The following is a 24,889-nucleotide window of genomic DNA, read 5'->3' as shown; positions in this document are numbered from 1 at the left end:
TTGCACTGCACCACGAAATGTTCAGTCAGAAGCTTCTGCCAAGTGATGTAAAAAAATTGAGAGCCCTTCCTCCTTGTGAAAAGGGAAGTCCAGCGAAGCTGACACTCTGATAGAGACAATGACGTTTTATTATAGCGCGGCTGCGCCAGCAGAGGTGGTCACCGAATAGCGCGTGGCGTTGCGCATTGTGAGGGGGGAGAGAGGCGTTTTAAGTCTAAGCTCATTACAACAGACATTTGGATATAACGTACCGATTTGTGAAGTTCAGTTGGTTTTCCTCTACATACCATTGACTTAACTTCATATCTGCATACAACATACTCCTTTTACAACATACCAAAAGCTTGGTCAAAATCAAGGTCTGTTGTAACGAGCTTTGGCTGTATTGTAGCATGGCTACGCCACTCACGGCGCAGCTCTAGCGCGCCTCACAATTGGCTGCCGAAGAGCGCGCAACATTGCGCAATGTCAGGGGAGAGAGATTCCGCGTGTGGTGAGGAGTATACACAACTCGGGAAAGAGGTGGCGGCAGTAGAGAGGAGCATAAAGTGGGGCATACATTGTTGCGTTTGAAAATTGTTGGTCCACACTGGGTCTATTGCCGGAGACAATCCGCCAGAACCTAGCCATAGACAGCTTTGCTGTAAAAAATAAATAGAGAACATTCTCTATACTTCGTCTCACCCTACGATGGACTAAAGGCAGAAGCTACGAATCGCCAGATCCAATCACGATCCACTTATACATTGTGTGGTATTCCGCTTCGAAGCACGTATCGGTGCTCGCGCCTCGGATCACCGATAGAAATGGGCCGACAGTGGTTCTGATCAAGCAATGAGTGACTCAACAATTTTACATTGCAAAGAAAGCCACGGCTTACTGGCTCTTTGCAGTGTCGAAGCTATAAAACTGACGCAGCGTTTTTTAGATTCGGAGCATTATTCGACCAAACCTAAGCAACGCAAAGCGTGTCATAGTTTAGCGTGGAATGTGATTGGACCTGGCGGCCCGTGGCTTTGGCCTTTAGTCCATCGTAGGATGAGACGAAGTATAGATGTCACGAGATGAATGTCACGAGAACATTCTCGTGACATTTTGTAGCGTCACGTGATGTCAGTGTTACCGTTGGTTATTATGCAGTCCAAGTTCAACAGTTCTTCGACGGTGCTTTAACGGGACTAGTTTTGAGGTACGCATCACTTTCTGTGGTATCGTCTGGAAGGAGTGACTTGACACTAATATCTGAAAAGCAACGGTGGTGGAGTTAAAATAATGGCACCTTGCAACAGTGGCACAATATCAGGGGCAATGTAGTTTCCACAAACATGCCAAGGACGTTTTTGTATCGGTAAAACAAAATTTTAAAAACAAGACTTTTTTTTTTATGTACTTCTGCAGCAAGAAGCTGATGCAATGTAAAACGTAGAGGCAAATTTCTTTTTGTTCTTTTTTTGTTTCTAAAGTTAAAACTATTTCGAGATTGGTTATCTTTTAATATTAATAAGTGCGAGAAAACGGAAAACATGGCTATCGGCTTTTAAAATAAAGTTTTGTTTGGTGTGTTTCTTCTGTCCGTGTTTTGTCCCTTACACTAAGTTTTAAAGCAGTAGCTATATAGGGCCAACCAATTTCAAGAGCCGTGCAAGCACGAAATGTGTAGGTAGGTCAGTCCGTAACAAAAAACGACCTTGAAAAAAAAATGGCTTCCTGTGCCAGGGATCAAACCTTGGTCACCGGCATGGAGGCCGAGTATGCTGCTGACTGAGCTACGGACCCAGAATGCCGGATCGGGAGGAGCAGAAGCAGGTGGTGTGAGAAAGTATGCAGAGGGCAGAAGGGGTGAAAGGGCAAGAAAGAGACAAACAGAAACGTGTTGTAAAAAGAGCTTGCGGAATGATTAGAAAGGGCAGGAAAGCGTGCTTCTCCTCGCTTGGTGACCCAGAAAATTCAGCACAAAGGCTTTGTGTCCGGGTGATGCTGAAGGGAAGTGCATGCAGCATCACTAAGAGACAATGACGTGACATTAGTTGTTTTCATACAAAACCCTACCCTAGGCACCACCTGAACTAAGGGCACCAGGCAATAAAAGACTAAAGGTCATCCTGTCCTAGTCACCACCCGAACTAAGAGCGCCACACACCCTATATAGCTACCGCATTTAAACGCAATTGGCAGAATGACCAAATATGCGGCCAATTTCTAAATATGGATAACAAACTTACCTAAGCTATCATCATAACGAACCCCATTCAGTCAAGGCAGGATTGCACATTCACAGTTTTCATCAATCACAGTACCCAAGACCCTATACTTCGTTTCACCCTTAAGGAGGGACACTAGCTAGAGGTCAAACTTTTGAACTACTCAAGTGATCAAAATGAAATTTTCAGGGGAGATTTAGCTTCAGATGTAGGTGTACTGTGAAAACTTTCAGCTCTCTAGGACAAATTTACATACCTGCATAAGATGATGTGTCACTTTTCATTAAGAAATCTATGATATTCAAATGAAGCTAATAAGCATTACTTTGACTGCTTGAATATAAAGTGGGGGATATGGGACCTCGGGCTATCTAGTTTTAATAACTTAAATGTAAATATTTCAGGAAGGTTATTATATCAAAATATGAGATGCATATCTGTCCTATGTCAATTTTTGAAAACTTAGTATTTTATCACTGAGGACTTCAACTTAAAACAAAACAAAGTAGATAGCCCGATTCCCCAGTAAATTTCAGTTCAGAAACATCTTGATTGTGGTATCAGAAAACTTTTACCTTCGAACAAAAGATTCCTTCGTATGAATTTTGCTGCAAAAAGTGGAACTGAGAAAAATGCTTTCGAACATTGAACTCCTTTACTTTGTTACTGCCTCACAATGTGTTGAAAATATTTTATATCAACATAACTATTTGGCGTATGGTTATCAAATTTGGTGTAAGGGTGTATAATAAGTTTATAAAACTGAAAACCTTAAAATTGAAAAATGAATTTTTTCAAAAAAATTTAAAATTTAGGCCCATGTCCCCCCTTAAATACGGACACGGCCGACGATACACGCTGATGGGACCAATCAAACAATGTCAAGAGTGCAAGTCACTGGACCTTACCTGTGATCGATTGGTTCAGCAGCGATAGAATGTCTACAGAAACATGACAAACACCCCGTTGGTGCACTTTCGACGCCATATGATTGGTATCGTCAACCTGTAGAGTCGGCTGCGTCTCCGAAAACAAAGTATGAAACAAAGTATGAAGTGGGTTCAATCTTTGATCTTCTTGTTGCCTCTGTTCGCACTAATTTGCGCAGAGTGTCGTGCAGTTAATAGACGTGAATTTGCGTGGTAACATCTAAACGGGACCATTAATGTCTCAGGAGGACCAACTGAACGCCGCGGCGAATCCCGAGCTGTTCTTGGCACGGCGCCTCAACGAGGATTCAATGCTGGACGCCAGACTGGTCGAGGCCGTCAAAATCCTGATGCTCAAGTCGGCCTTAGACCTGTTTGCCCTGTTGCAGCGGGACAGTGATCGGCCGTGCCCCGTGTTTGCGACGGTCCTCTTCTCACGGGCCTCATCGGCAACGCCAAGGGACCTCCTTCTGAACCACCTCAACCGGCTCGGGAGGGAACAGGAGGTGCAAGAGGTGACGACTTTAGCGTTGTATTTCACAAACCGAATGCTGTGCAGGCAGTATCAATGCAGAACTCTACAAAATTTCATAATTTGGGCACACATGTCGCAAGCGCCGTATTTTCCGGACTATGCGGAGTGCGATTTTGTCTGCTTCTTGCACAGTGGTTGCGATGATGTCAAAACGCCAAGCTCTTATTGGCTGACCTCAAGGCATCTAGCATTGAAGTTTACCCACCATCTTTCCATCAAAGCCAATCGGAGCTCGGCATCGTTCTGACATCACCGCAATTCCTGCGCAAGAAGCAGACGACTTTCTTTCCGCAGAGTCCACGGACTGTACATGTCTAAAAGTTGAAATTTCACCCGATGCGAACTATTTACAGGTGCGGACTATACAAGGATTTCTTTTTTTTTTCTAGATCACTCACTGTGACAAGACATGAAGTGTATTTTTATGAATAACGGGGCATATTAATGTTGATTTATGTATGATACTACAAGCTTCTCTGCGAGCTAACACAGCAGGCATTTATTAAGGGGGGACATTTTCCATAGTATAGTCCACGGACTGTACATGTCTAAAAGTTGAAATTTCACCCGATGCGGACTATTTACAGGTGCGGACTATACAAGGATTTGTTTGTTTTTTCTAGATCACTCGCTGTGACAAGACATGAAGTGTATTTTTAGGAATAACGGGGCATATTAATTTATGTATGATACAAGCTTCTCTGCGAGCTAGCACAGCAGGCATTTATTAAGGGGAGACATAAGCCTAATATTAAAATTTTTTTTTAAAAGATTATTTTCTCAGTTTTGAGGTTTTTGGTTTTAGAAACTAATTATACACCCTGACACCAAGTCTGATAACCATACGCCAAATAGTTACGTTGATATAAAAGATTTTCCACACATTGTGAGGCAGTAAAAGAGTGAAGGAGTTCAGTGTTTGAGTGCATTTTCCTCAGCTCTGCTTCTGCTGCAAATTTCATACGAAGGAACCTTTTCTTCGAAGGTAAAAGTATTCTGATACCATGATCAAGATGTTTCTGAACTGAAATTTACTGGAGAATCGGGCTGTCTACTTTATTTTGTTTTAATCTGAAGTCGTCATTCAAAACAAACTATGTTTTCCGAAATTGACATAGGACAGATATGCATATCATATTTTGAGGTAATCACTCTTCCGGAAATATTTACATTAGAGTTATAAAAACAAGATAGCCCGTAGTCCCTCATCTTCCACTTTATAACAAAGCAGTCAAAACGGTGCTTAATAGCTTCAGTTGCATATCATAGATTTCTTAACGAAAAGTGACGCATCTTCTTATGCAGGTATGCAAAACTGTCTTAGAGAGCTGAAAGTTTGCACAGTACACCTACATCTGACTTTAAATCTCCCCTGCAAATTTCATTCTGATCACTTGAGTAGTTCAGAAGTTAAATCTCTAGCCAGTCTCCCCCCCTAAGGTGTGCTGTGTACGATAATTTTTACGTTTGGACTAGGCACTAAGTGCAAACTATGCCCTGGATGCAAACTATCTAAGCAGAAACTTTTATTGTTGACCACAAATTTACCCTTGCAGACAATGCACCGGGTGCAGACTGTAGTCCGAAAAACGTGGTGGATCCCCGGGAATTGTTGACACTGATAAACTGGCTATACTGTTCTTTGGATTAGGAAAACTATTAGGGGTGAAGCTCCTTGGGGTCTAGCCTTGTCCGGCATCCGAGCTCACATCGATTGCACTGCCTCCGGGATCAACCCCCTTCTAAAAAAAAGGGGTACGCCCGCACGGGGGTTCGAACTCAGGACTGCTTGCTTACGAGGCAGACGTCTTAACCACTATGCTACACTCCAACGCTGCATGTTGCCGCTCAACGTCTATACAGGAGAGGGCGCTGCGGTCAAATGCGTATATAATCGCGTTAAACTTCGCATGCATTGCCTCAACGTATATAGACGAGAGGGTGCTGCAGTCAAATGCTCAAAAGCGTATATAACCACGTTCCATACCACACATTCTCTTTCTGAATGGACCGTTCACTTCAACGGTAGAAATGCGTTCCCACGGCTTCTAGCAGATCCAAGCTGATCCGCTAGAAGAACCACTGGCTCCGCATTTCACCGACCATAAAGCAGTATTAATGAAGTCAAAACGCAACCCGGAACTCAGCACTACCTATGAGCAGTAAAAAAAAATCAGCACCATCAGCACTATTTATGAACAATAAAATCAGTATCATCAGCACCACCAGAGCTTCGACCCAGTCAACATCATTCACCACGTGGAAATGTTTTTTCATCAGTATATGTCTTGCGAAATATATACTGTATTTTCGAGTTCATACAGTCAAACCTTCATAACGAAGTTTGCGGGACCGTTAAAATTTTTCGTAATACCGGTAACTTTATTGTGGTAGTTGAACGCGAAAAATCAATCGTGCAAATCTGAATTTGTGTTATCACATATTGACATACCTGACATTTGAGGTGTTTTAGGAACAGTATAGTGGCAAATATAATAAGAGCGACATAAGAAACAAGGGTTAGTATACGTATGTTGACAATTGACTTGTCAAAAGGGTGAACGTTGGCCCAGCCTGCTAGCACCTCACAGCTCGGAGCACATGAGGCAGAAGCTCGTGTGCAGTATCCAGGCATCTTAAGCTCGATTACCATTTTTTTATTCTAAACAAAAAAATGTATTGGCACGCATTCGTGTACTCATCACTGTATGACGCAATTTAAAGACACCAGACTAGCAGTTGTACCGTCAGTACCGCCGCCGGCAAAAATTTGTCACCTACGGCCGAGACACCAGGCGCCCCTTTCTACAGACTGATTTCCCACCGTCCAAACTTCCACACAACAGCCTTAACTGACGTAACAAAATATGGATTGCAGTGATCAATAACCCACCGAGTTCGATCCCCCATCACGCAGTGAATGAGAGGCCTTCGCCAACTGTGTAAATTTGGCCTTTTCTAAATCGGGCGGCGGGTGGCGCCGCCACCTGTCATTCAGAAAAGACTTTCGAAGCAGCTGCGCTGCTCTCAATTGCGTGCATAATAACTAAATGGCATATAGAAACGGGCGCGGCTGAATCGGCCATGCGCTCGGCACGCAACAGCTGTAGTGGAGCGAGGATGGGGAGAGGTGCACAACCGAGTCGACTCGGTTCTTTTTCCCATCTGCCCGGCACAAAGAGGGGTGCGCATTTCTTTTCCTGCAATGGCTTTTTTTTTTTTTTTTTTTTTTTTTTTTTTTTTTTTTTTTTAACAAGAACTGTCATTGCTTTACCAGTTTCACATCACAATCTTTTTGGAGTTTCGGGTCGGGAAGACTGTACAAACTTATCTCGGTGTGGAGTGGTGCGTTTTCAGCGGTGTGAGCAAATCAAAAGTATGCACGTGCGCTCGTGGTTGTGCGTAGACAGAAAGTTGCACTCTAATAAATTATTTATATCCGAAACCTAGAACGCGCGGCGTTCTAAGTTCACGGCTGCCGAAGTATTCGTACTCTACACGCGTCACTTGAAAGCTACAATATACTTGAAGACATTTGCTTTTTACCTAGAAAATTTGCGATACCAATCATTATTGTTTTGTGGTGCCGTGCAATTACCTCGTTCAACAAGAATTCATTGTAGTAGTCAGAGAAACACGTTGAACACATAGGAGACTGGCCGGGACTTTATTTTACTTCGTTAGAAGTGAGTTTTTGTGTTAATCCCGGTTCAAACAGACCCGGACTGAAACCCGGGTGCCGGAACCCATAGTGACGTCAGCGCTCTCTCCAAACGGGCGGTGACGTAAATACGACTTCCGGCACCCGGATTGAAGAGTTGAAATTTTTTCAACTTTCTCCTTCCCGGGTCGTGACGTAGGTTTCCATATTTTCTCCGCGGCCAATCAGCGCGGCGCGCTTCCCTCCTTTGCCCTCCCTGCCACCGGCGTTCACGTTGTTCCGCGTGCGAATGCCTCAGTTGCTCCGTGCTTGCTTGCAAGAAAAGCTCCGGTGATGAACTTCCCGCCCGTCTCCGACGCGAGGAAAGCAGCTCAAGCTGCAAAGAAGAGTGCCGCTGCGTTTGTTGTACCCGAGAAAGCCTATGGACTAGTTAGCTAGTTTAGCGGTACCCCTGGATCTACGACAGGTATCGTAGCGACCACAAGGACCGGGACAAGTGAAAGAACTCGATACTGCTTTTAATAATTTATTGACACGGTTTCGGAGACACGGGAGGTGGTTGCAACCCGATGAAACGGCCTCTTCAATGCAAATGTGAGTGGCCTTTAGAAAGGCCGTTTGTAGAGGCAGGCGGTGGTTGGCTTGCTGGCTGCAAAGAGACCGGAAAGGCAGTGGGATGTTATTAATAAGCAAATGTGCTAAGCTTCCAGCTTTGAGGGCATGCTTGTTCACTACAATTGTAATGAAGCAACTCATTTGTTCATTTTTTTTTAATTTTTTATAAACAATGTTTTACCAGCCTCGGGCACTCTGCGACCAAAAAAAATCTCCTCCCCCTCGAAACAAAATTCTGGCTACGTGTTAGCTGCAACCATTGTGCGTGCGAGCTACATCTGACATTTAAAAGGTTAAAAAGGCCAACGACACTGGTACGCGCTGTGGACCAGTTTTTAGGCAGTGCTGTACGACCGCTAGCCTAGGGTCTTTAACACCCGTCACGCAGTAGTGAAACACGAACGTCTGCTGGTACGATGCTCATCCAGATCGAAACGGGCAGGGGTGGGGATTGAACCCAATATCCCTGGGTTCTGCAGCGCGAGCTTTCGTGCAGAAAGCTTGTAAGCACACATCCTAGCTGGCACAAAGGACAAGGAAGCACAACGGGCTTCCCTCATTCATGCACTCAAAGGAGCACAACACAGTGACCAGATTTTGTGGACCGAAAGAGTGTCGTACGAGCTGCACATGTGCATGCTATTGCTATTTTTTTTATAGCACAGACGCAGTAAAATTTGACAAGCATGTGACTGTTACAAAAGCTGCTCTCGTAATCCTGCCGCGTTAAAAATGACATAAACGTGCTTTCACTGCGGGAGCGCACGCTTCAGGTGAGTATTCCTGCGAGCGACGCGCGGGCCCATGTGGAACGCCACTTGATATATAACATGAAAATAATCCAAAATAAAAAGCAGCGCACCCTACCTTGCTCGTGACATTCGGAAGCACTCAAAGAATTCCCGGTCGTCGGGGTCTTCGAACGTCTGTCTCGCAACACTGTAAGACTGTAGTCTCACGATGGTGGCATACTCGTCGAGCATTTTTCGAGGCTTCAGGAGCTCGCGGACGGCCTTTCGCTTCTTCTTTTTCTTCACGCTCCGTAGGTACTGCTCACACGCAGCCGCGAAAGTAGTCAGCCGACGCCAGGTGATAGTTCTTGCATTTGTGACGCACCTCATTACACAAAGGTTCATAAGTGAGGCAATTCGAGCTTCGTAGCCGGGATCCTGCCGAGAGGACGCCATCACGAAACAAAGCGAGAGCCGCTCTACGAGACGAAGCGCCCGCTCGCCTAGGCGCCCGGGCTACCCGGGCTCCCTGGGCCGGGCGACAACCCGGCTTGACGACAGCCGCTGATTGGTTGCCTGGGGAGCCGCCGTGACGTCACTCCCGTATACGGAGACCCGCGCCGCGCGCCGTTCAAACCAAACCGTGACGTCAGCGCTGTAAACGGGAGCCGGAAGTGATTACGTCAGTACGGGTTCCGGCTCCCGGGTTCCGTATTCCGGGTCTGTTTGAACCGCCCTTTAGAGGCATTCGGTATAAAAATGTTTAACTGCAGGTCGCTGTTTTCTTGGGTTTTTTTGTTGTTTTTTTCTAATTGTGCAAATTTGTTACGGGTGTTAGATTTCTTGTTTGATTTGTTGCCAAGCGCATTGAAACAGCCTCCCACTCGGGCGTATACTGTAAGTGGCATAATTTTCGCAAGGACCTCAATTTTGTTAATTTCAGGATTTAAAAGTCGTAGCATGAAATTTACCTCACGAACGTATCGCCCCACGGTAACGGACACGTATCGTACCACGCCAGTTCACGAAATTTTGCGCCCATGTAATTTTCCCTGAAACCCACACTCTTTAAACATTTGTGAAATATTGAGCCCGCAAGAATAAAGTTGTTTACAGTATGTTACAATCGCAGTATTCACATGTGCAAGCAATCTGCTTTTAATCGGTGCAACACAAAGTAGTGAGGCTTGTATACTAACTGCATAGTGAAAACACCATTTTCACAAAAAAGTCTCAGCTTCCCAACACGGTATCCAAAGCTCAGGAAGTTGAATTTCGGAATCGCAACGACCGCCAACTGCTCCCACTCCGCACCACAAATGGCCGTGTTCGCAAGAAAATCGGGGAACGGAGTTCCGGTACTCTGGGCGCAGCTCCAGTTTCGCCCTTTTGCCAACAGGAAACAAAGTCTGTGCACTTATTCTCGTGGCTGCGTTTTTACAAGCAGCAACGGAGCGCTGCCTCCCGATGCAGCCAGTCAGCACTCACCCGCCAAGTTTCGAATCTTCCGACATTCCTTAAAGGGACATGGACATTCATGCTCGCCAAGGTTTTTACTTGTACATGACATGTGAAAACCCAACTAACCCAGAACCGAATTAGCGGCTCGAAATTCATTCTCTTTTTACCCGAAAACCGCCGATCGAGAACTGGCTGGTTTGAGTCGCGCTGTCTCGCTTTTACGTGGTCACATGCCGTTTGCTGTGGGTTAGGCACAACCACCAAAGCTAATCAAAGTCATGGCTCATTGAGGGCACACACTCAATCATAGGTCGGCATTTCCGAACCCACTCACTCACCATCACATCACTAATTACAGCAACATCCAAAAGTCACAGCCCTTCACATCACAAAGTACATCGACGTCCAAAAGTCACAGCCTTTCACACCACAGAGTACACCGACGTCTAAGAGTCACGGCATTTCACATCACAAAGTACACCGATGTCCAAACGTCACAGCCCTTCACATCACAGAGTACACCGATGTCTAATATTCGCGGCCCTTCACATCACAAAGTACACCGACGTCCAAAAGTCACCGCCATTCACATCACGGAGTTCAACCGGACAACAAACTCATCCCCATCACGTCACCGCAATCTCTGAACTCACAAAGTCATTCACCGTCACTTCACGAATCCGGCAAGTTCACGAAGTACTTCACCGTCACATCACGAATCCTATAGAGTTCATGAAGCATTCCCCATCCCATCACCGCCAACTCTGAATTCACGAAGTCGCTCACCCTCCCATCACGAGCTCATCGAGTTCAGCAAGTCGTTCCCCTCACGTCCGTGAACTGATCCCGTTCATGAAGTCGTTCGACCGGTTCGACTTCACGGCCCTTCACCGAGTCACAGCCGTTCACCGAGTCACAGCCATTCACCGAGTCACCGAGGTCACGGAAAGCGGCGTCGGCCCCTGCAGCCGCGGCCACCGCCACTGCCTCCGGCTCTCAGCCACCCTCGAAGTTCTTTCGCACCGGCGCTGACGGCTCCAGATGTGTGTGTCAGTGTGTGTCTATGTGTGTGTATGTATGGGGGGGGGGGGGTGTATTGGGCTGGGCCGGGCGACGCACCCTGTTCTTGTCATTTTGTTTGTTTAGCTAGTTCCCTCTGGCTTTTAGTTTTGTTGTCCCGTTTCTTTTATTTTCGTTTTGTTTCGCGCTTTCTTCATCGAGCGCGCATGCTGTGGAGAGCGAGCGGCTTCTTGACTTCCCTGCTCCGAACTTGTGAGATAAGGTGCTTGTTTCCGGGAGAGTTATAAGCCCCACGGATGCCCAGAACCAAAATGGCTGCTGGTTTGTCGGCGAGCGGTATTACAAAGGGTGGCATCACCCTAGCAAAGCGCACATGAAGGCTCCCTAGACTGCGCCTGGTTGTCGGCGTTGTGATTGTGGAGGTGACCCCACCTCAAAATCTTCTGGACTGCTTTTCTTTTTTTTTTTTTTTTTTTACTTTTGTTGCGCACGGTTATTTCTACGAAAAAAAAAGAAGGCGCTTATATTTTTGCCAACGACCGCTCGCCGAGGGGGCAAAAAGGAGACAGACACGAACCTGCGTGCACGATTTTTGTGAAACATCTTACAAACATTAATAAGAGTCCATATTATATGAACGAAGACGTTTTAGCGAATTACATTTTAGCGAATAGAGATCACAAACGCGAGTCGACGTTTAGGGATTTGTAGGGGCGGCAAACTGGGCATCCAAACAGACCGCGCCAGTCGGTCTGTTCGGAACGATAGCTTTGCTATAGTTTGGGGAAAATAATATGAACTCAAGTTCGAGCGTCCATCGCCAAAGGTTCGCCAAGCTCGAAAACAGGACGGCGGCGGCCTCCATTTTATCTATTCGGTCGAATGAACGCCGCCATTCGCTAAAGTTTCATTCGATGAAACGTCATGGGCCAGGTTTCGCTCGCTAAACCGTCGTTCGATCAGTACAAAATTGTTCTGTGTGTTTTATCTTAATAATTATGATCCATGGCAACCAGCCTATCGTTGCCTACCTCACTTTACGTCGTAAAATAGCGCGATGATGTCACTTTCATAAGAGATACCATAATAACGCAATACTTCACAACCGACCTCTGAATCACCCGTCTAATATTTTGTCACGGATTTCATCACATATATATAAAGTAGACATTCCAAAACAAGAGTCATCCATGCCCAAAACTTTCAGTGGACTGGAACTACCTTCCCACATCTGTTGCCACAATTGCCACTTACTATATGTTTAAAATTGCCGTAAATAATCTACACAGCTCAGACTGAGCTCCAAAGTGTACAGCTTTGTTCTGTTCTCTCCTAACTCCCGCTCAAATCTGTAATGCCGATGGCCCTGAGGGTATGCCAGTTAAACAAATAAATAAAAAAGTAAGTGCCTCCCCTGAAAAACCTCTTAAAGAGGCGACCTGCAGCTTGCCGAAGCAATGAAATCTGTGTTTTATTTGAACCCGTTGGTCAGGGTACACCTCATCATTAATTAAACCACTCATTGGATCATTCACCTCAAAGCAATATGTTTACTTCTAAAGCCTGGTTCAGACAGTTGCGTTTGACTGCGTTTGACTGCGTTGCGGCAGCGAGAAACCAGGGCATCCCTGCTGCTTATATCGCGTGCCAAGATGATTTCTTGGATTGGATTCCATGCTTCATACGAAGCACAGATGTACCGGTGACTAGCTTTCCGCACTCGACGCAACGCAGTCAAACGCACTCAAACGCAAGTGTCTGAACCGGCCTTAAGCGTGTTCGTGTCGCTCGACCTACTTTGAGCGAAATGCAGTCGAGATAACTAATGATGGCGGTCGACTCCACTTTTCTCAGCTTTGAACCGAGGCGAGGCGTGCGACTCACGCGCGCCTCGCGCTCGTTGTTTTACGCCGGGGTTTGGCTGCGCATAGACTCGTATTATATGTAGCGTACTGTATTTTCGGAGTTCATTTTTGAATAGAATCGGAGCGTGTTTTTCGGAGTTTATTTTGTAGCGTAGGCTACACCGGCCGAGGTTGAGCAGTTTCGCGTGGCTTCTGGCGAGCCGTGCTGCGTATGCGCGAGGAGCAGTGACGTCACACGTGTCAGTCCCCGATGCACGCGCCGCGCGCATGGACCCGCTCGAGATCATGGCTCGCGCTGTCCGGTTGTTCTAGGCGGCAGCTTGGTTACTTGATACATAGCACGGCGCACAGCTTGCCAAACCAATGACGGGCATCTGGCACGCCCCAGCGGAGGATTAATTTGGACCATCTGGGGATCTTTTGACGTGCAACCGAAGGCTCGGTTACACGGCGCCTCCTCCGCAATAAGAAGAGCGGAGGAGCTTAACTCAGCGGATCCCGAAGTAGTCACATAATCCGTAAACCGTCTGTGTCACTGAAGCAGCAGTAAGCATGATAATCAAGCTAATCCTAGACAACCAGGAAAGCTAAGAATAACCAGCTGAACCTAAGCTTACGCTACGTATATCCTGGCATAGCCGAGCTAAGCCACTGCAATTTCTTTACAATGAATTCGAGGTGTTTCTCGGAGCTTTCTTTAATGGTATACAAAATTCGGAGTTTGTCGGCTTCTTCGGCGGTGCGAATTAAATTTAGAAAACAGCACTTTGCGAATTTAGTAAATCAGCCTTTTCATATGCGAGTCTTCGACTGTGGTCGTAAGAGAAGCTACCTCGTTTCTATGATAACGGGATAAGTTAATACGTTGCAATTAGAAAAGATGACAAACGTAAAGCTTGTTGTAAATTCCGGGGAAATATGAAGACCTGTCGGCGTTATTGCTTCTGGCAGCCCCAAATATTCGTTTTTTTTTTTTTTTTTTTTTTTTTTTTGGATACACCCGAATCGGCAAAAGTTCTAACGGCAAGTGTTCTTCGGATTTCATAGCGTTTATTGGAAAACGCGGAGCCCTAATTATACTGTAGTGGGCTCACGCAAAATGCGGAGCTTACTGCATTCTTAACTTGGTTAAGACTGCAGTTCGAAGCCCCCAGCGCGCGCTCGCTCCCTTCCGCCGAGCATTCGCTGCGCTTGCAAGCTTGTGCTTTTCTGGTGACGCAGGTCCACGAAAACAACATGCATACGAAATCAATAAAAGACGAAGTTGTCGGGGCGCGCGGAATACCCATGCCTCGAGAGTCGAGGCACAGAGAACGTACACCAGCCCCAACAGTAGGATGCGCAGTGGTGACCCGGAGACTAGAAACCTCGCGCTGCAGGCAGGCCTTGCACTGCGGTCTTCACCGGTCAATGAATATAAGTACAATAGCGCAATGTGCTGAACGTACTTGGCACGCTACACCTACGTTGATACCTGTGGGCGGCATGTTTCCGTATTTCGTTAAACTCCTACGCATCTGAAGCTACGTTCGACTAAACATGAAAGGAACCGCGGCGCAAAAGGACACACACACAGGTAGAACAGCAACACGTGACACAGCGCTGTCTGTCCTCTACTTGCTTCCTTACAAAGACTGTGCACTATACACCGACTGGCCCACCTTCAAACTTTACCACAGTTCGACTAAACATCTGTTGGACAAAGAGTCAATCATTTGCTAAAGTCCGACGGGGCAGTGTTCGTGAATATAATAGACTCGGAAACTTGATGGGACGCAAGTTCTTGAAGCGGGAATCTCTATGAAGCGTTTTATTAGAGGACCGGGTCTTCCAGTTTCACCCCTTGGCATTGCTTTCATTCAGGATGGCACTCTGTGCGATTGATTGGGAGCTAGTGCGCCACTTTCCGCGAGAACACCAGTAATGCAGGCGGCTGCTACCTACGGAGAAAACTCTGCGAATGACAAGGACTAGAAGTATCTAGACTTAAAAATGAATTTTCTAACGTTATATACTCACATGACGTGACGTGAGCATGTAAAACGTGGTGCTCAGTGGCACCTCATTTCACATCATTTTTCCACTATATTTTATACACCAACTCATGTTTACAAACAAGTTGGAGCGCTCCTCGCCGACGCCACCGGCGCCGCGCATGCGCGATGGGGTGTGGGCAAGAAGCTCGCCGCGTCGCCGATAAACAAACCATTGAATTGCGTTGTTGTCGGCGGTGGTGTGAGTCCCCGTGCACTTTTCTGCGTTGGAATTGTTGATTCTATGTCTTCCTGGCAATGCCTGACTATTTGAGCAGCCTCAGCAAAATTACCGAGGCTCGCTACACCACAAACCTTCGCGTGAATAATGTGACATGCGGCGATTCATTCCGCGTGGACGCCGCAGAGGGTACGCTAAAGCCTGATTCGCATGATGAAATTTCGGTCGCGATTTTCAGTCATGACGTCGCTCGGGTTACAACAGCGTGAACCGTGGCTGAGATGTTCAACATCGATACTGAAAATCGCAAGCAGAATCGGACCAAGTGAATGAGGCATAACAAGTCGTTGATGGTCACTGGTAACAACGATCAATATCTCCTTGTATCCACTCTTTACATCGAGCCTGCTTACCAATTTTCAATCTTAAGTATTTTGAGGCCTGCACTCACTTCTTATCGCAAGTACCGGGCCAACATTTGGTCCACGGGCCGGTGTCGTCTAAAAGAGCAGACGACAAGCAGAAGCGTTTGAAAGAGCAGACAACAGTTCGAGCGATCAGGCGGCCGTTCAATCTTGAAGACGCACTGAACGTCCGCATGCAGGCGGTCCCAACAACTTGGCGGTATTCCCGCTTTCATGACGGAACAAAACAAATAAATCAGATGACAACAAGTATCCGTGAATTTAACCCAAACTGCTTCCCGCCCAAGCAATCGTGGTCCGACGGCGACTGGTTTTCCATTTTCACGGCACATATCCACGTTCTCGGACGAACCGAGCACATGAAAACTGATCTTCAAACCTTTCTCGACTCTCTTGGTACAGCCTCAGTCGCGGCGTTTTGGCGAGAAGGCAAGTTTTTGTCAGTTTTTTTTTAATACAACCCTAGAATACACGTCTCGCATAGAACCTTCCGCCTTCAGCCCCAGACCGGAAGTGCGCCCGACGCGCGACCACCTCACCGTGACGTAACAGAGATGAGTTCGTTGGTTCGTTATAGCCAGAACATAATTTCGGCGACATATTCACCAATGCATGAACTCATCTCTGTTACGTTACGGCGCGGTGGTAGCGCATCGGGCGTAACAGAGATGCTCCTTAAAACAAAAACAAAAAGGCTCCTTAAAACCAAAACCGACAGACTCCACACGTAACCCGTAACAAAAAATAACAGGTCACAACGGGTCGACAAAGGACGTAAAAGGAAAAACCTGAACAGCGAACTTTTCCCTACACTTGGCAAGGTCAAACTTTGTACCTACAGGTTGCCTCAAGCTTGAAACACAAAAGCTTACCCCAAGCTTGAAACACAAAAGCACTAATCACAAACGAGCGTGTTGGGGACGAATTAAGTAAGTGCTTATACTTCCTATTTACACGTCTAAGAAACTAGGGAGTTTTGTGTATTGTTCCAATAATCCCTGTAAGGATACCCGATACTCCTCTGTCGTCTTTGTGCATGCATAGTATCGTTATTGGGTATCGTTACCGAGCACAAAAACCGTCTACAAGAACTCCCTACCGTTTATCGTTTTTCTAGTGAAATTAAAGACGACGTTGGCAAGGAGAAGCAAGCTAACTAATCTCGAAGGGAAGGGAAACAGAGGTCGTCTTCGCTCCTTCAGCTCCCCTTAATAACCGGTGATTTCTTCAAGAGACAGAGCCAGTGAGGACGCCTTCAGCGAGCATCAAACATAGTCTTTGAGATGAATAGAGGCAGGTTCTTAATTTTGTTTTTGTTACAAAAGAAGGGTCATTTTGGAACAAGGTCTGGTGGGATGCAAGATGGGAGGACGGGTAAACAGCTCGTCCATACTTCTAGACGGGGAACACAGCCTGTCAGAAAAACTGGACATCACCGGCTCATCTGACAAAAAGGTCCAATGTCAGGCTCTAAAGAGCGTGGGAAAGTAAAAGCTCTTTGAGTGAACCGACGGTACGTGCCTCAGAACAGCACGGCGACGTGCATGGAGAAAGTTAAAAAAAAAAAAAAAAAACGCGGCCAGCCCGGTTCAATAGTTTTCCATGTTTTAAAAATAACAGGCTTATTCAGCTCTTTGCGCACCTCGTGTGTTTGTTTACTCCTCAGACGCTCTGACGTACCGCTATTTACACCTCGTTTTGACCAATGACGGCGCGCGCTTTTCTGTCTCATCTTCGCGCGTTCTGTGCGCGCCCTTTATGTTGGCCACTGACTGTTGTGCCATTCTTCGTATTTACTTCTTTTCAATGGGTCACGATAACGTTCGCAAGCGCGGAAGACACATTTTGGTACCCCTACTTGCACGTCGTATAAACACTTACTTCGAATTTGACTTCGACCTTGACCGCGCACCTTGTTTTTCACTGGTAGCCTGCTTGCAACAGCAGGATGACGGTGATGACAACGCAATCGCGGTCTGCTTGTGGTCCTGTGTGATGGGCTCTCACTTCCGATCGAAGTGAGAGCCATTCGTATCGCTCCGACGCTGTTGAAAAAACCCAGCAGATTTTTGAATGAGTCACTTGCTCAGGAAAATAACGAGGAGACGAATGTCTAATCACTTATGTAAGAAGAGTGGTCTCGATTTTAAATGAAAAGCACTCCAGCAAAATGTGGCCGATATTGTTCGTATGCAAAACTAGCTAGCATAAAAAGAGATAAATTCAGAAATGGGGACGGCCTATCTGTCTCCTCCCTTGGAAAAGATTTATGTCATTTTATCAAGAATCTTTGAACACTCGTACTCCGCCTTCGCGTTCGAAGCGCTGTTCACGGAGTAAGGCTAGGCTGCTTAGTGGATTGAGCTTCGCCACGTGTTCGTCGCATAATTTCTGATGGGGTCCGGCTTTTACACACAAGTATCGTGCCAGTAGCTGACTTTCGCTCAAATAAACAGAAACAAAAACCTCTTTAGTCAATATTCACGTTCAAGGGAAATCGAAGAACTCTGTTCGTATTCCTAGAATTCAAGAACTCAGGAATACTGTGATGAAAACTATTATCGCCAACAGCAAGCGAAGCCCCCACCTAAACGGCTGAGAGCACGTACAATCCTCTCCACCTGTTATTGCAACGGACATGTCCGCGCGCTTGTTAGGAGACGTGGGCTACAAACCGTGATGCCAATCGGCTGCTTCCTCACATTTTTAAAATTATCATAATTCTCTGGCATATGGATAAAGCCCGTAAACTTCCGTGATTTTTCTAGAATAGCGTCAAGCCTTCCCGAGATCTTAGATGCTAAACAGTGTTTGAAAAAATCCGGAAGCGGCCGAAACATATCAAATCCAGCGCACGCTTTTTCGTGTGGACGGATAAAAACGAGCGTATGCTGCATATTACCAGCATCATAGAATATATGTAAGCATTATTAAGCGAGAGCGAGAAAACAAACATTGTATAGTCCAGTTAGGGTCACACCAGTACTCGCGTAAAAGCTCCGGGAACATGATGAACAGAACCAACTCGCCCAACTTACTACACTTCTGCAAGCTCCGGGAAGACGGTTTTATTTGTGTTTCCTTGAGGGGTGCGCGCACGCACGCACGCGCTTACAAAAGACAAAAACATGGGCGCACGGACGCACGCAGATGCAATCAACGCGAAGAGAAACCCTCCCGTGGCAGAATAGCACAGTGGCAAGACGACACCTTCCCCGGCCCCCCACACACAATGACACACACAGACACACACACCGAAAGGAGGAGCCGTCAAGCCGCGCCGCGTAAACGGAACCCCACGGCCATGCAGGAGGCTCAAACGTCTGCCGCGCACAGACAAAGCCCCCCTAACGTTCGCTAAGCTGCACATGTACTACGCGACGCGGGTACGCACGCCCGCAGTATCGGGGCAGAGGAGCGGAGGCCCGCCAAACTCGTTGGAGTCGCCGCTGAGTCTGTGCCGGTCCAAACATCCCCCCCCCCCTCCCCCCAATCCCCATCTGGGAAGCGCTGGTGCCGCTTCGTCTGCAATACACAGTCCCCTCCCCATTTTCGATTTCTTAAGCCGCGCATAGTCGCACACGCAAAATGTCACATCCTCTCTCAAAGTCCTCCAAAGCAAACGCCCCCTGCAGTTGCTTCCCCCAAACGTTACCAGACCACCCCTACGAATCTCGTTCTGGCCTCTAACAGAAATTCCTTCCAAGTTTCTGCTCCGTCTGCACTCTATACTAACCGCCACAGTATGTTTGTGCGTGTAAGGGCACCAACATGCTGCAGACACTACCAAATGTCAAGTCGGCTATCAGTCGCGAAGAGAACGCACACGCAAGCAAATCCATACGGACATCTCCTGAGTCCTGACTCCTAGTTCACGAACTCAGTCCCCATCACATCACAAATTCAGTTCACGAATTCATTCACCATCACATCACGTATACACCAGAGTCACGAAGTCCTTCACCACTGCATCACGGGTGCGTCAGAGTTCACGAGGTCACTCCCCGTCACATCACGGCTCCTTCCGAGTTCATGAAGTCACTCCCCTTCGCATCACGACTCGTTCCGCGTTCACGAAGTCACATCCACTTCACATCACGGCTTCTTCCGAGTTCACGGAGTCACGCCTGTTCACATCACGACTCCTTCCGCGTTCACGAAGTCACATCCCCTTCACATCACGGATTCTTTCGCGTTCACGGAGTCACGCCCGTTCACATCACGACTCCTTCCGCGTTCACAAAGTCACATCCCCTTCACATCACGACTTCGTCCGAGTTCACGAAGTCATTCACAGCCCTTCACCATGACGCGGTGAGCGTGAGTGAGTGTGAGTGAGCGAGTTCGTGAGTGACTTCGCCGAGGTATGCACTCAATGCTAAAAATGGAGAGAAAATAATATACCAATTTTTTATGGCTTGTAAAAAGCTGCAAATGCATTTATTGAAAAAAAAAAAAAGTTGCACAGTTACGTGACACTCGGTAACTTTCTCCTCCTCTATATTTTTTTCCTCCCCAGTTCAGCTTCGGTTTCGAGCAGTGTGTTTTTTTACTTTATTGAAAATATGTGCGACGCTGTAGCAAAATATTGATTGGGTAGTCTTCCGACACCATAACGGATATCCTGGCAACAAATAAAATCATTTTGGGGGGGGGGGGGTGTCAGTGTCCCTTGAAATAAAACAAAGCGGTGCAACTGCCATGCGGCATGAACCCTACCAATCAAACCCACATTAAATAAATCTCTAACATTAATTTTGCTCGCTTGCACGCCATAATTTAGGGCACAAACACATCTGGGTGGTGCATTTATTTTCTTGAAAATATGAAAGGGCAAGCTTACCTCAATCAAGAATATACAACTAAAAACTGATAAAAAAAAAAAAAAAAATTCAAAGGGGTTTGCAAGGTCGGAATTGTTTTCTTAACCCTTTTTGTCATTTCTGTTTAATAAAACGTCTGCTTTTTCTTTTTTTTTTTCGCATGAGCACAAAACGTTTTAACTGCTGCTTACTGAGCCATTAAAATCTTTTGATTGAGGCAAGTTTTCTGTTAAATACTTTTGAGTAAACAGGACCTTTGGGCTAGATTACAGCGTCGGAGCATGCAAAACTGATTTTCGATCTGTCGGGCCTTCGCCGTAGGTTGACAAGCAGCTGCCGACAACAGTAACTGCCTTGTCTTACTTGTTTTTCTTGTCTTGCTTCCTTTTCCAACGTCGTAGGCGGAGCTCTACCTGCTGGGCTATGCACTGGCCACAACGCTGACCGTCGTGCGACCGGCGCTCTCAGGCTCTGAAGACTGTATTAGCCGCTACCCCGAATGGCAAGTCGGGAGCTGGCCCGAGGTCGTGCTCGTCGAACAGGACGGACAATACTGTGCGTGCGCAAGGTGATGAACACCGTACACAACGACCCCCCGCCGTCGAGTTTTTTTTTTTTTTTTTTTTTTTTGTGCGTCGAGTTATACGTCTACACTGCCCTCCCTCTCCGTACGAAAGCTGCGACGTGCTCCGAGTCCGCTCGACAGAGTCGGGTTTGAGGAGCGAATGTCGTCTTGTCATTCTTGGAATCGAAGGCGGCCGTTTGGGTCTTCTGCTACTTCACCCACGTTTCGACGTTACTCGACGTCTTGTCACCTTTGAACCAAACGGCGCGACTGCTGCGGTGCAACGTACGATAACCAATGCTATAACCATCGACGGGATGAAAACGACAGGGATGAGTTCCAGTTGTCCCTCCTCCGGTGCAAACTTCCTGCCTTTGGCGGTGCTTCGGCATATCGTAAGCCTCGAACCTGATCGCGTGCCGGAGGCCAGGCGTTTGAAAGAAAACGTCCCGCTGTTTTCACCCTGTCTGTGCCCGTAGCTGTTTGAAAGCTCCCTCGTAAAATCTTTCTTCCTTATCGCGTTAACCACCTTCTGATGGCCCGTCCAAACGGCACACTTCGAAAATCATGAGGCGACGCGACTCCTGCTGGAAGCAGGTAAGTTTTTGAATGCAAAGGTGTAAAACTCTTACCCTGGAGCAAGATTGAGTAAATTTTGGAACACGGGCAAAGATACGAGGGCTCGGCAGATCAGACACCACCCGCATTGGCAATTGGCGTGCGACATCGAGTCTGACGAGCACCGAGGTCACCAAAAAGCGGAGGAAGCGAGGAGGAAAGTCGTGACGTTTGCTTGGTGGTGGTCGATCAGACGTCGGATTGTCGGACTTCGGCCGCTTCAACTTCCACGACTTTTTATGGAGTTTGTGTCGCCTCACGATTAAAGAAGTGTCCTGTTTGGACAGCCCTTAATAATGTCATCATCACGAGCTTCTCTGAAGCAGCTTACCCTGAGCAAGCTCTGGCCTTATTACGCATTGTACTTAAGGCAAAGATGCTGTAGGTGCATATTGTTCAGACGTGAAAACTTGATCGTTTGCGTCGTGTGCTAATGTGGATATTATGCATGCAGTGTTCCGTCGAGACAGCTAGTGGATGCCAAAAGAAGCCTGCACGAGAGACTATGCCTCTGTGCATAGTTTTTTTGTTTGCTTGCTGCAGGCACAAGCAATGCATTAGTACAACTGTGTTAGTCCCATGTCAAACTCGTGCTTCGTTCATTTTAAAGCATGTTACAATTTTTTTTATTCCCGATTTTAGTACGGTAATTTGTAAAGTGGTGATATATGCTATATGTATAAGGACCAATGGAGAATTGCATGCAACTTGATTTAGCAACCCGACGTTGCATGTAGAACTGCGCAATAACATTTTCTGCAAAGAAAAAAAAAAAAAATTCAGTGTCTATCTGTGATTGGCTTAGAATCCAAGACTGCAAGTGCAAAAGAGGATGCCTAATTTGTGTCGGTTTCTCCTTTTGGTTGCACCTTGTCTCTATATCACACTCTGCCAGGGCAGTGCCTTTGTTCTTCCAAATGCAATATATATGACTCTGCTGCCAGAAAGATGCAAGCAAGCAAGACGACGGGCAAATTTTCAATATTGCTTTTACATTAGTTCAGTGATCCAGGCAAAATCTGTTTGAATGAGTTGTTAAAAAAAAAAAAAAATGAAAGCCCAATGCAAAGGTTGTTATTGTGTGCAAAGTATTGAAACATTCCTTGCCCTTGTTTATTGGCGAGACCCGTTTACGATATCGAGGACCATCTTTGGAGGATGTGTATATATATTTCTCAGCATCCATCTTGTGACTCTTAGCAGTTGTCTGCTAGTTACTACCTGTTTTATGCCGGAAGAGAAGTCGTGCCAAAGAGGTGAGCGACTTTGCTTCTATGAAAAAAAAAAAAATGGGAGCTGTACTTCTTTTCGCCTCAGGAACTGTTGTGAAAAAAGTTTGGCTCTTTGCAGAGCATTACTGATTTGCCCCTTAATGTGTAAAAGACACTTGTACATGCGTTTGAAATCAGGTATTCATTGTTTTATCGAAACGTATATGTTTCATACACAGAAAGTGTTTGTTTCTTTGGAAGACAAATCTTGAAAAGAAAAAAAAAAAAAACACACTTTGCACAGTGGAGAACCTGTGCACAAACCATTTTTTGTTTTTTGGGGTGACCAGTATAGTTACTTCAAAACGAGTTGTGCTCACAGTGTGCAGTGTGCAGTAGGTTCGTAACGTCTGCCTGTATAAAAGCGGCTGCCGGGTGAAATCTAGTTTGCAAGAAAAGAGAAGATATTTTGGGAAACAGCGGTGTTCACATAACTCAAGGTACTAGCATTGTAGTCACGCATAAAAATGTAAAGCCCTGCACGAGAGAAAAACGAACGTCACCTGTTGAATCTAGCTAGAAACGGAAGCTAGGCGAATAGTACAGCAGTCAATTAAAAAAAATGTACTGCACACCTGAAAGGCATTGCACTGTAAATAAAACTGCCAAAATGCTCTCAAACTGTGCAGAACTCTTGAGATCGCCTAAATAATAGAGCAGCTTAGAGTGGCAGTCTCCTCCTTGTACACTTTGTTCGAAGCGGCATTTCAAAATATGATGCACACCACTGTACGAACAACTTCCTTCAGCACTACTTTTGCCCGATCCATGTCATTATGAACCTGTGGTTATATCTCCGACGTGTGATGGGGCACATAGGTTGTTGGAAGTGTATTGTGTGAGAAGTGCCTTTAGATATGTCCGTGGAAGGAAAAGAAAACCCTCAAAAAAAATACATGTCTGAACAAACCATTTGCCGGTGGTATCATTCACTGCAGCGTACCTTGGGGTAATGCCCTCGGTACTTACCATAGTCAGCGACGGGTTAGAAATACTCTAGAAGCTCCGCCTCCACAACGCATTTGTTGCCTTCTGCCGAGTTTGGGCTGCACGTGCGACAAAGTGTTATCAACGGCGAAACGTTCACGCTGAAAACAAGGTATTTACTGAATTCCTAGCTTGTCGCCGACTATTTGGCACACCTGAAGTTTGCTACACGATAGCTGTATATGCCCTCCTATGAAACAATTGCAGCGGAGCTGTTAAGGGCTAGGTTCCCGAGGATCGTGTCCCGTACCAAACAAATGTCGACACAAAACTCTGGACAGCTACCGCCATCTATGAGCGACGGTGGCAACCAGACAACCGGCTTGCCGGCCTCGCTCATAGATGGCGGCAACCTCTCCAGCCTTTCCACTCTGGTTTACACCAGAGAGGAAAGGCTAAATTTCTCTAGGTGTTATCCTAGATGTCGTCCTCGAGGTCGTCCTTGAGGTTGTCCTCGAGGTCGTCCTAGAAGTCGTCCATGAGGTCGTCCTAGACGTCCTCGAGGTCGTCCTAAAGATCGTCCTAGACGTTGTTCTCTAGGCGTCATCCTTGAAGTCGTCCAAGTCGTCCTTGAGGTCGTCCCATCATAGTACAGCTTCGCTGGTCTTCCTTCTTCACCAGAGTGGAAAGGCTGAAAGTTTTTTTTTTTTTAGACAAATGTACTTTATTTATCTGTCCAAGACAGAGAGGTCTCTAAACCCCGGCTCGCTGCTAACGGTGCCAAAATAAGCATGTACAAAGAAACTGCGAAGCACCACACACTAACCGTGTAAACTATGATACCAGAAAATAGGGTTGGGCAGTGATACTCCAAAAAGTATACTGGACTGCAGATACCAAGATACATGTATTTTGGAGCCAAGACACAGATACTCGGATATACTTGCCTTTTAGGTAATGGAATGTCCCTGAGATACGCAAAACTGTGAAAAGAAAGTATTCTGGAATACAGATACAGATACATTTCT

The 24,889-nt window shown here is 46.4% G+C and overlaps 1 protein-coding gene across 5 annotated transcripts in view; it reads left to right on the top strand.

Annotated features, from left to right (window-relative positions):
- Window positions 1-23,844, top strand: part of LOC8030159 — a 66,051-nt gene extending 42,207 nt beyond the window's left edge. For all 5 annotated transcript variants that reach the window (XM_040505173.2, XM_029971522.4, XM_042289452.1 and 2 more), the window contains 2 exons: window positions 3,376-3,645; window positions 20,882-23,844. In XM_040505173.2, coding sequence (XP_040361107.2) covers window positions 3,376-3,645; window positions 20,882-21,052 — 441 coding nt within the window. In that variant the 3' untranslated portion in view covers window positions 21,053-23,844. The remainder of the gene's footprint in view (window positions 1-3,375; window positions 3,646-20,881) is intronic.
- The last annotated feature ends 1,045 nt before the right edge of the window (window positions 23,845-24,889 follow it).

This window comes from Ixodes scapularis, unplaced genomic scaffold, assembly GCF_016920785.2.
Source record: "Ixodes scapularis isolate PalLabHiFi unplaced genomic scaffold, ASM1692078v2 PGA_scaffold12__126_contigs__length_90152505, whole genome shotgun sequence".
NCBI lineage: Eukaryota > Metazoa > Arthropoda > Arachnida > Ixodida > Ixodidae > Ixodes > Ixodes scapularis.
Note: the sequence above shows the minus strand (reverse complement) of the source record. Positions and strands in the feature narration are given on the sequence as shown.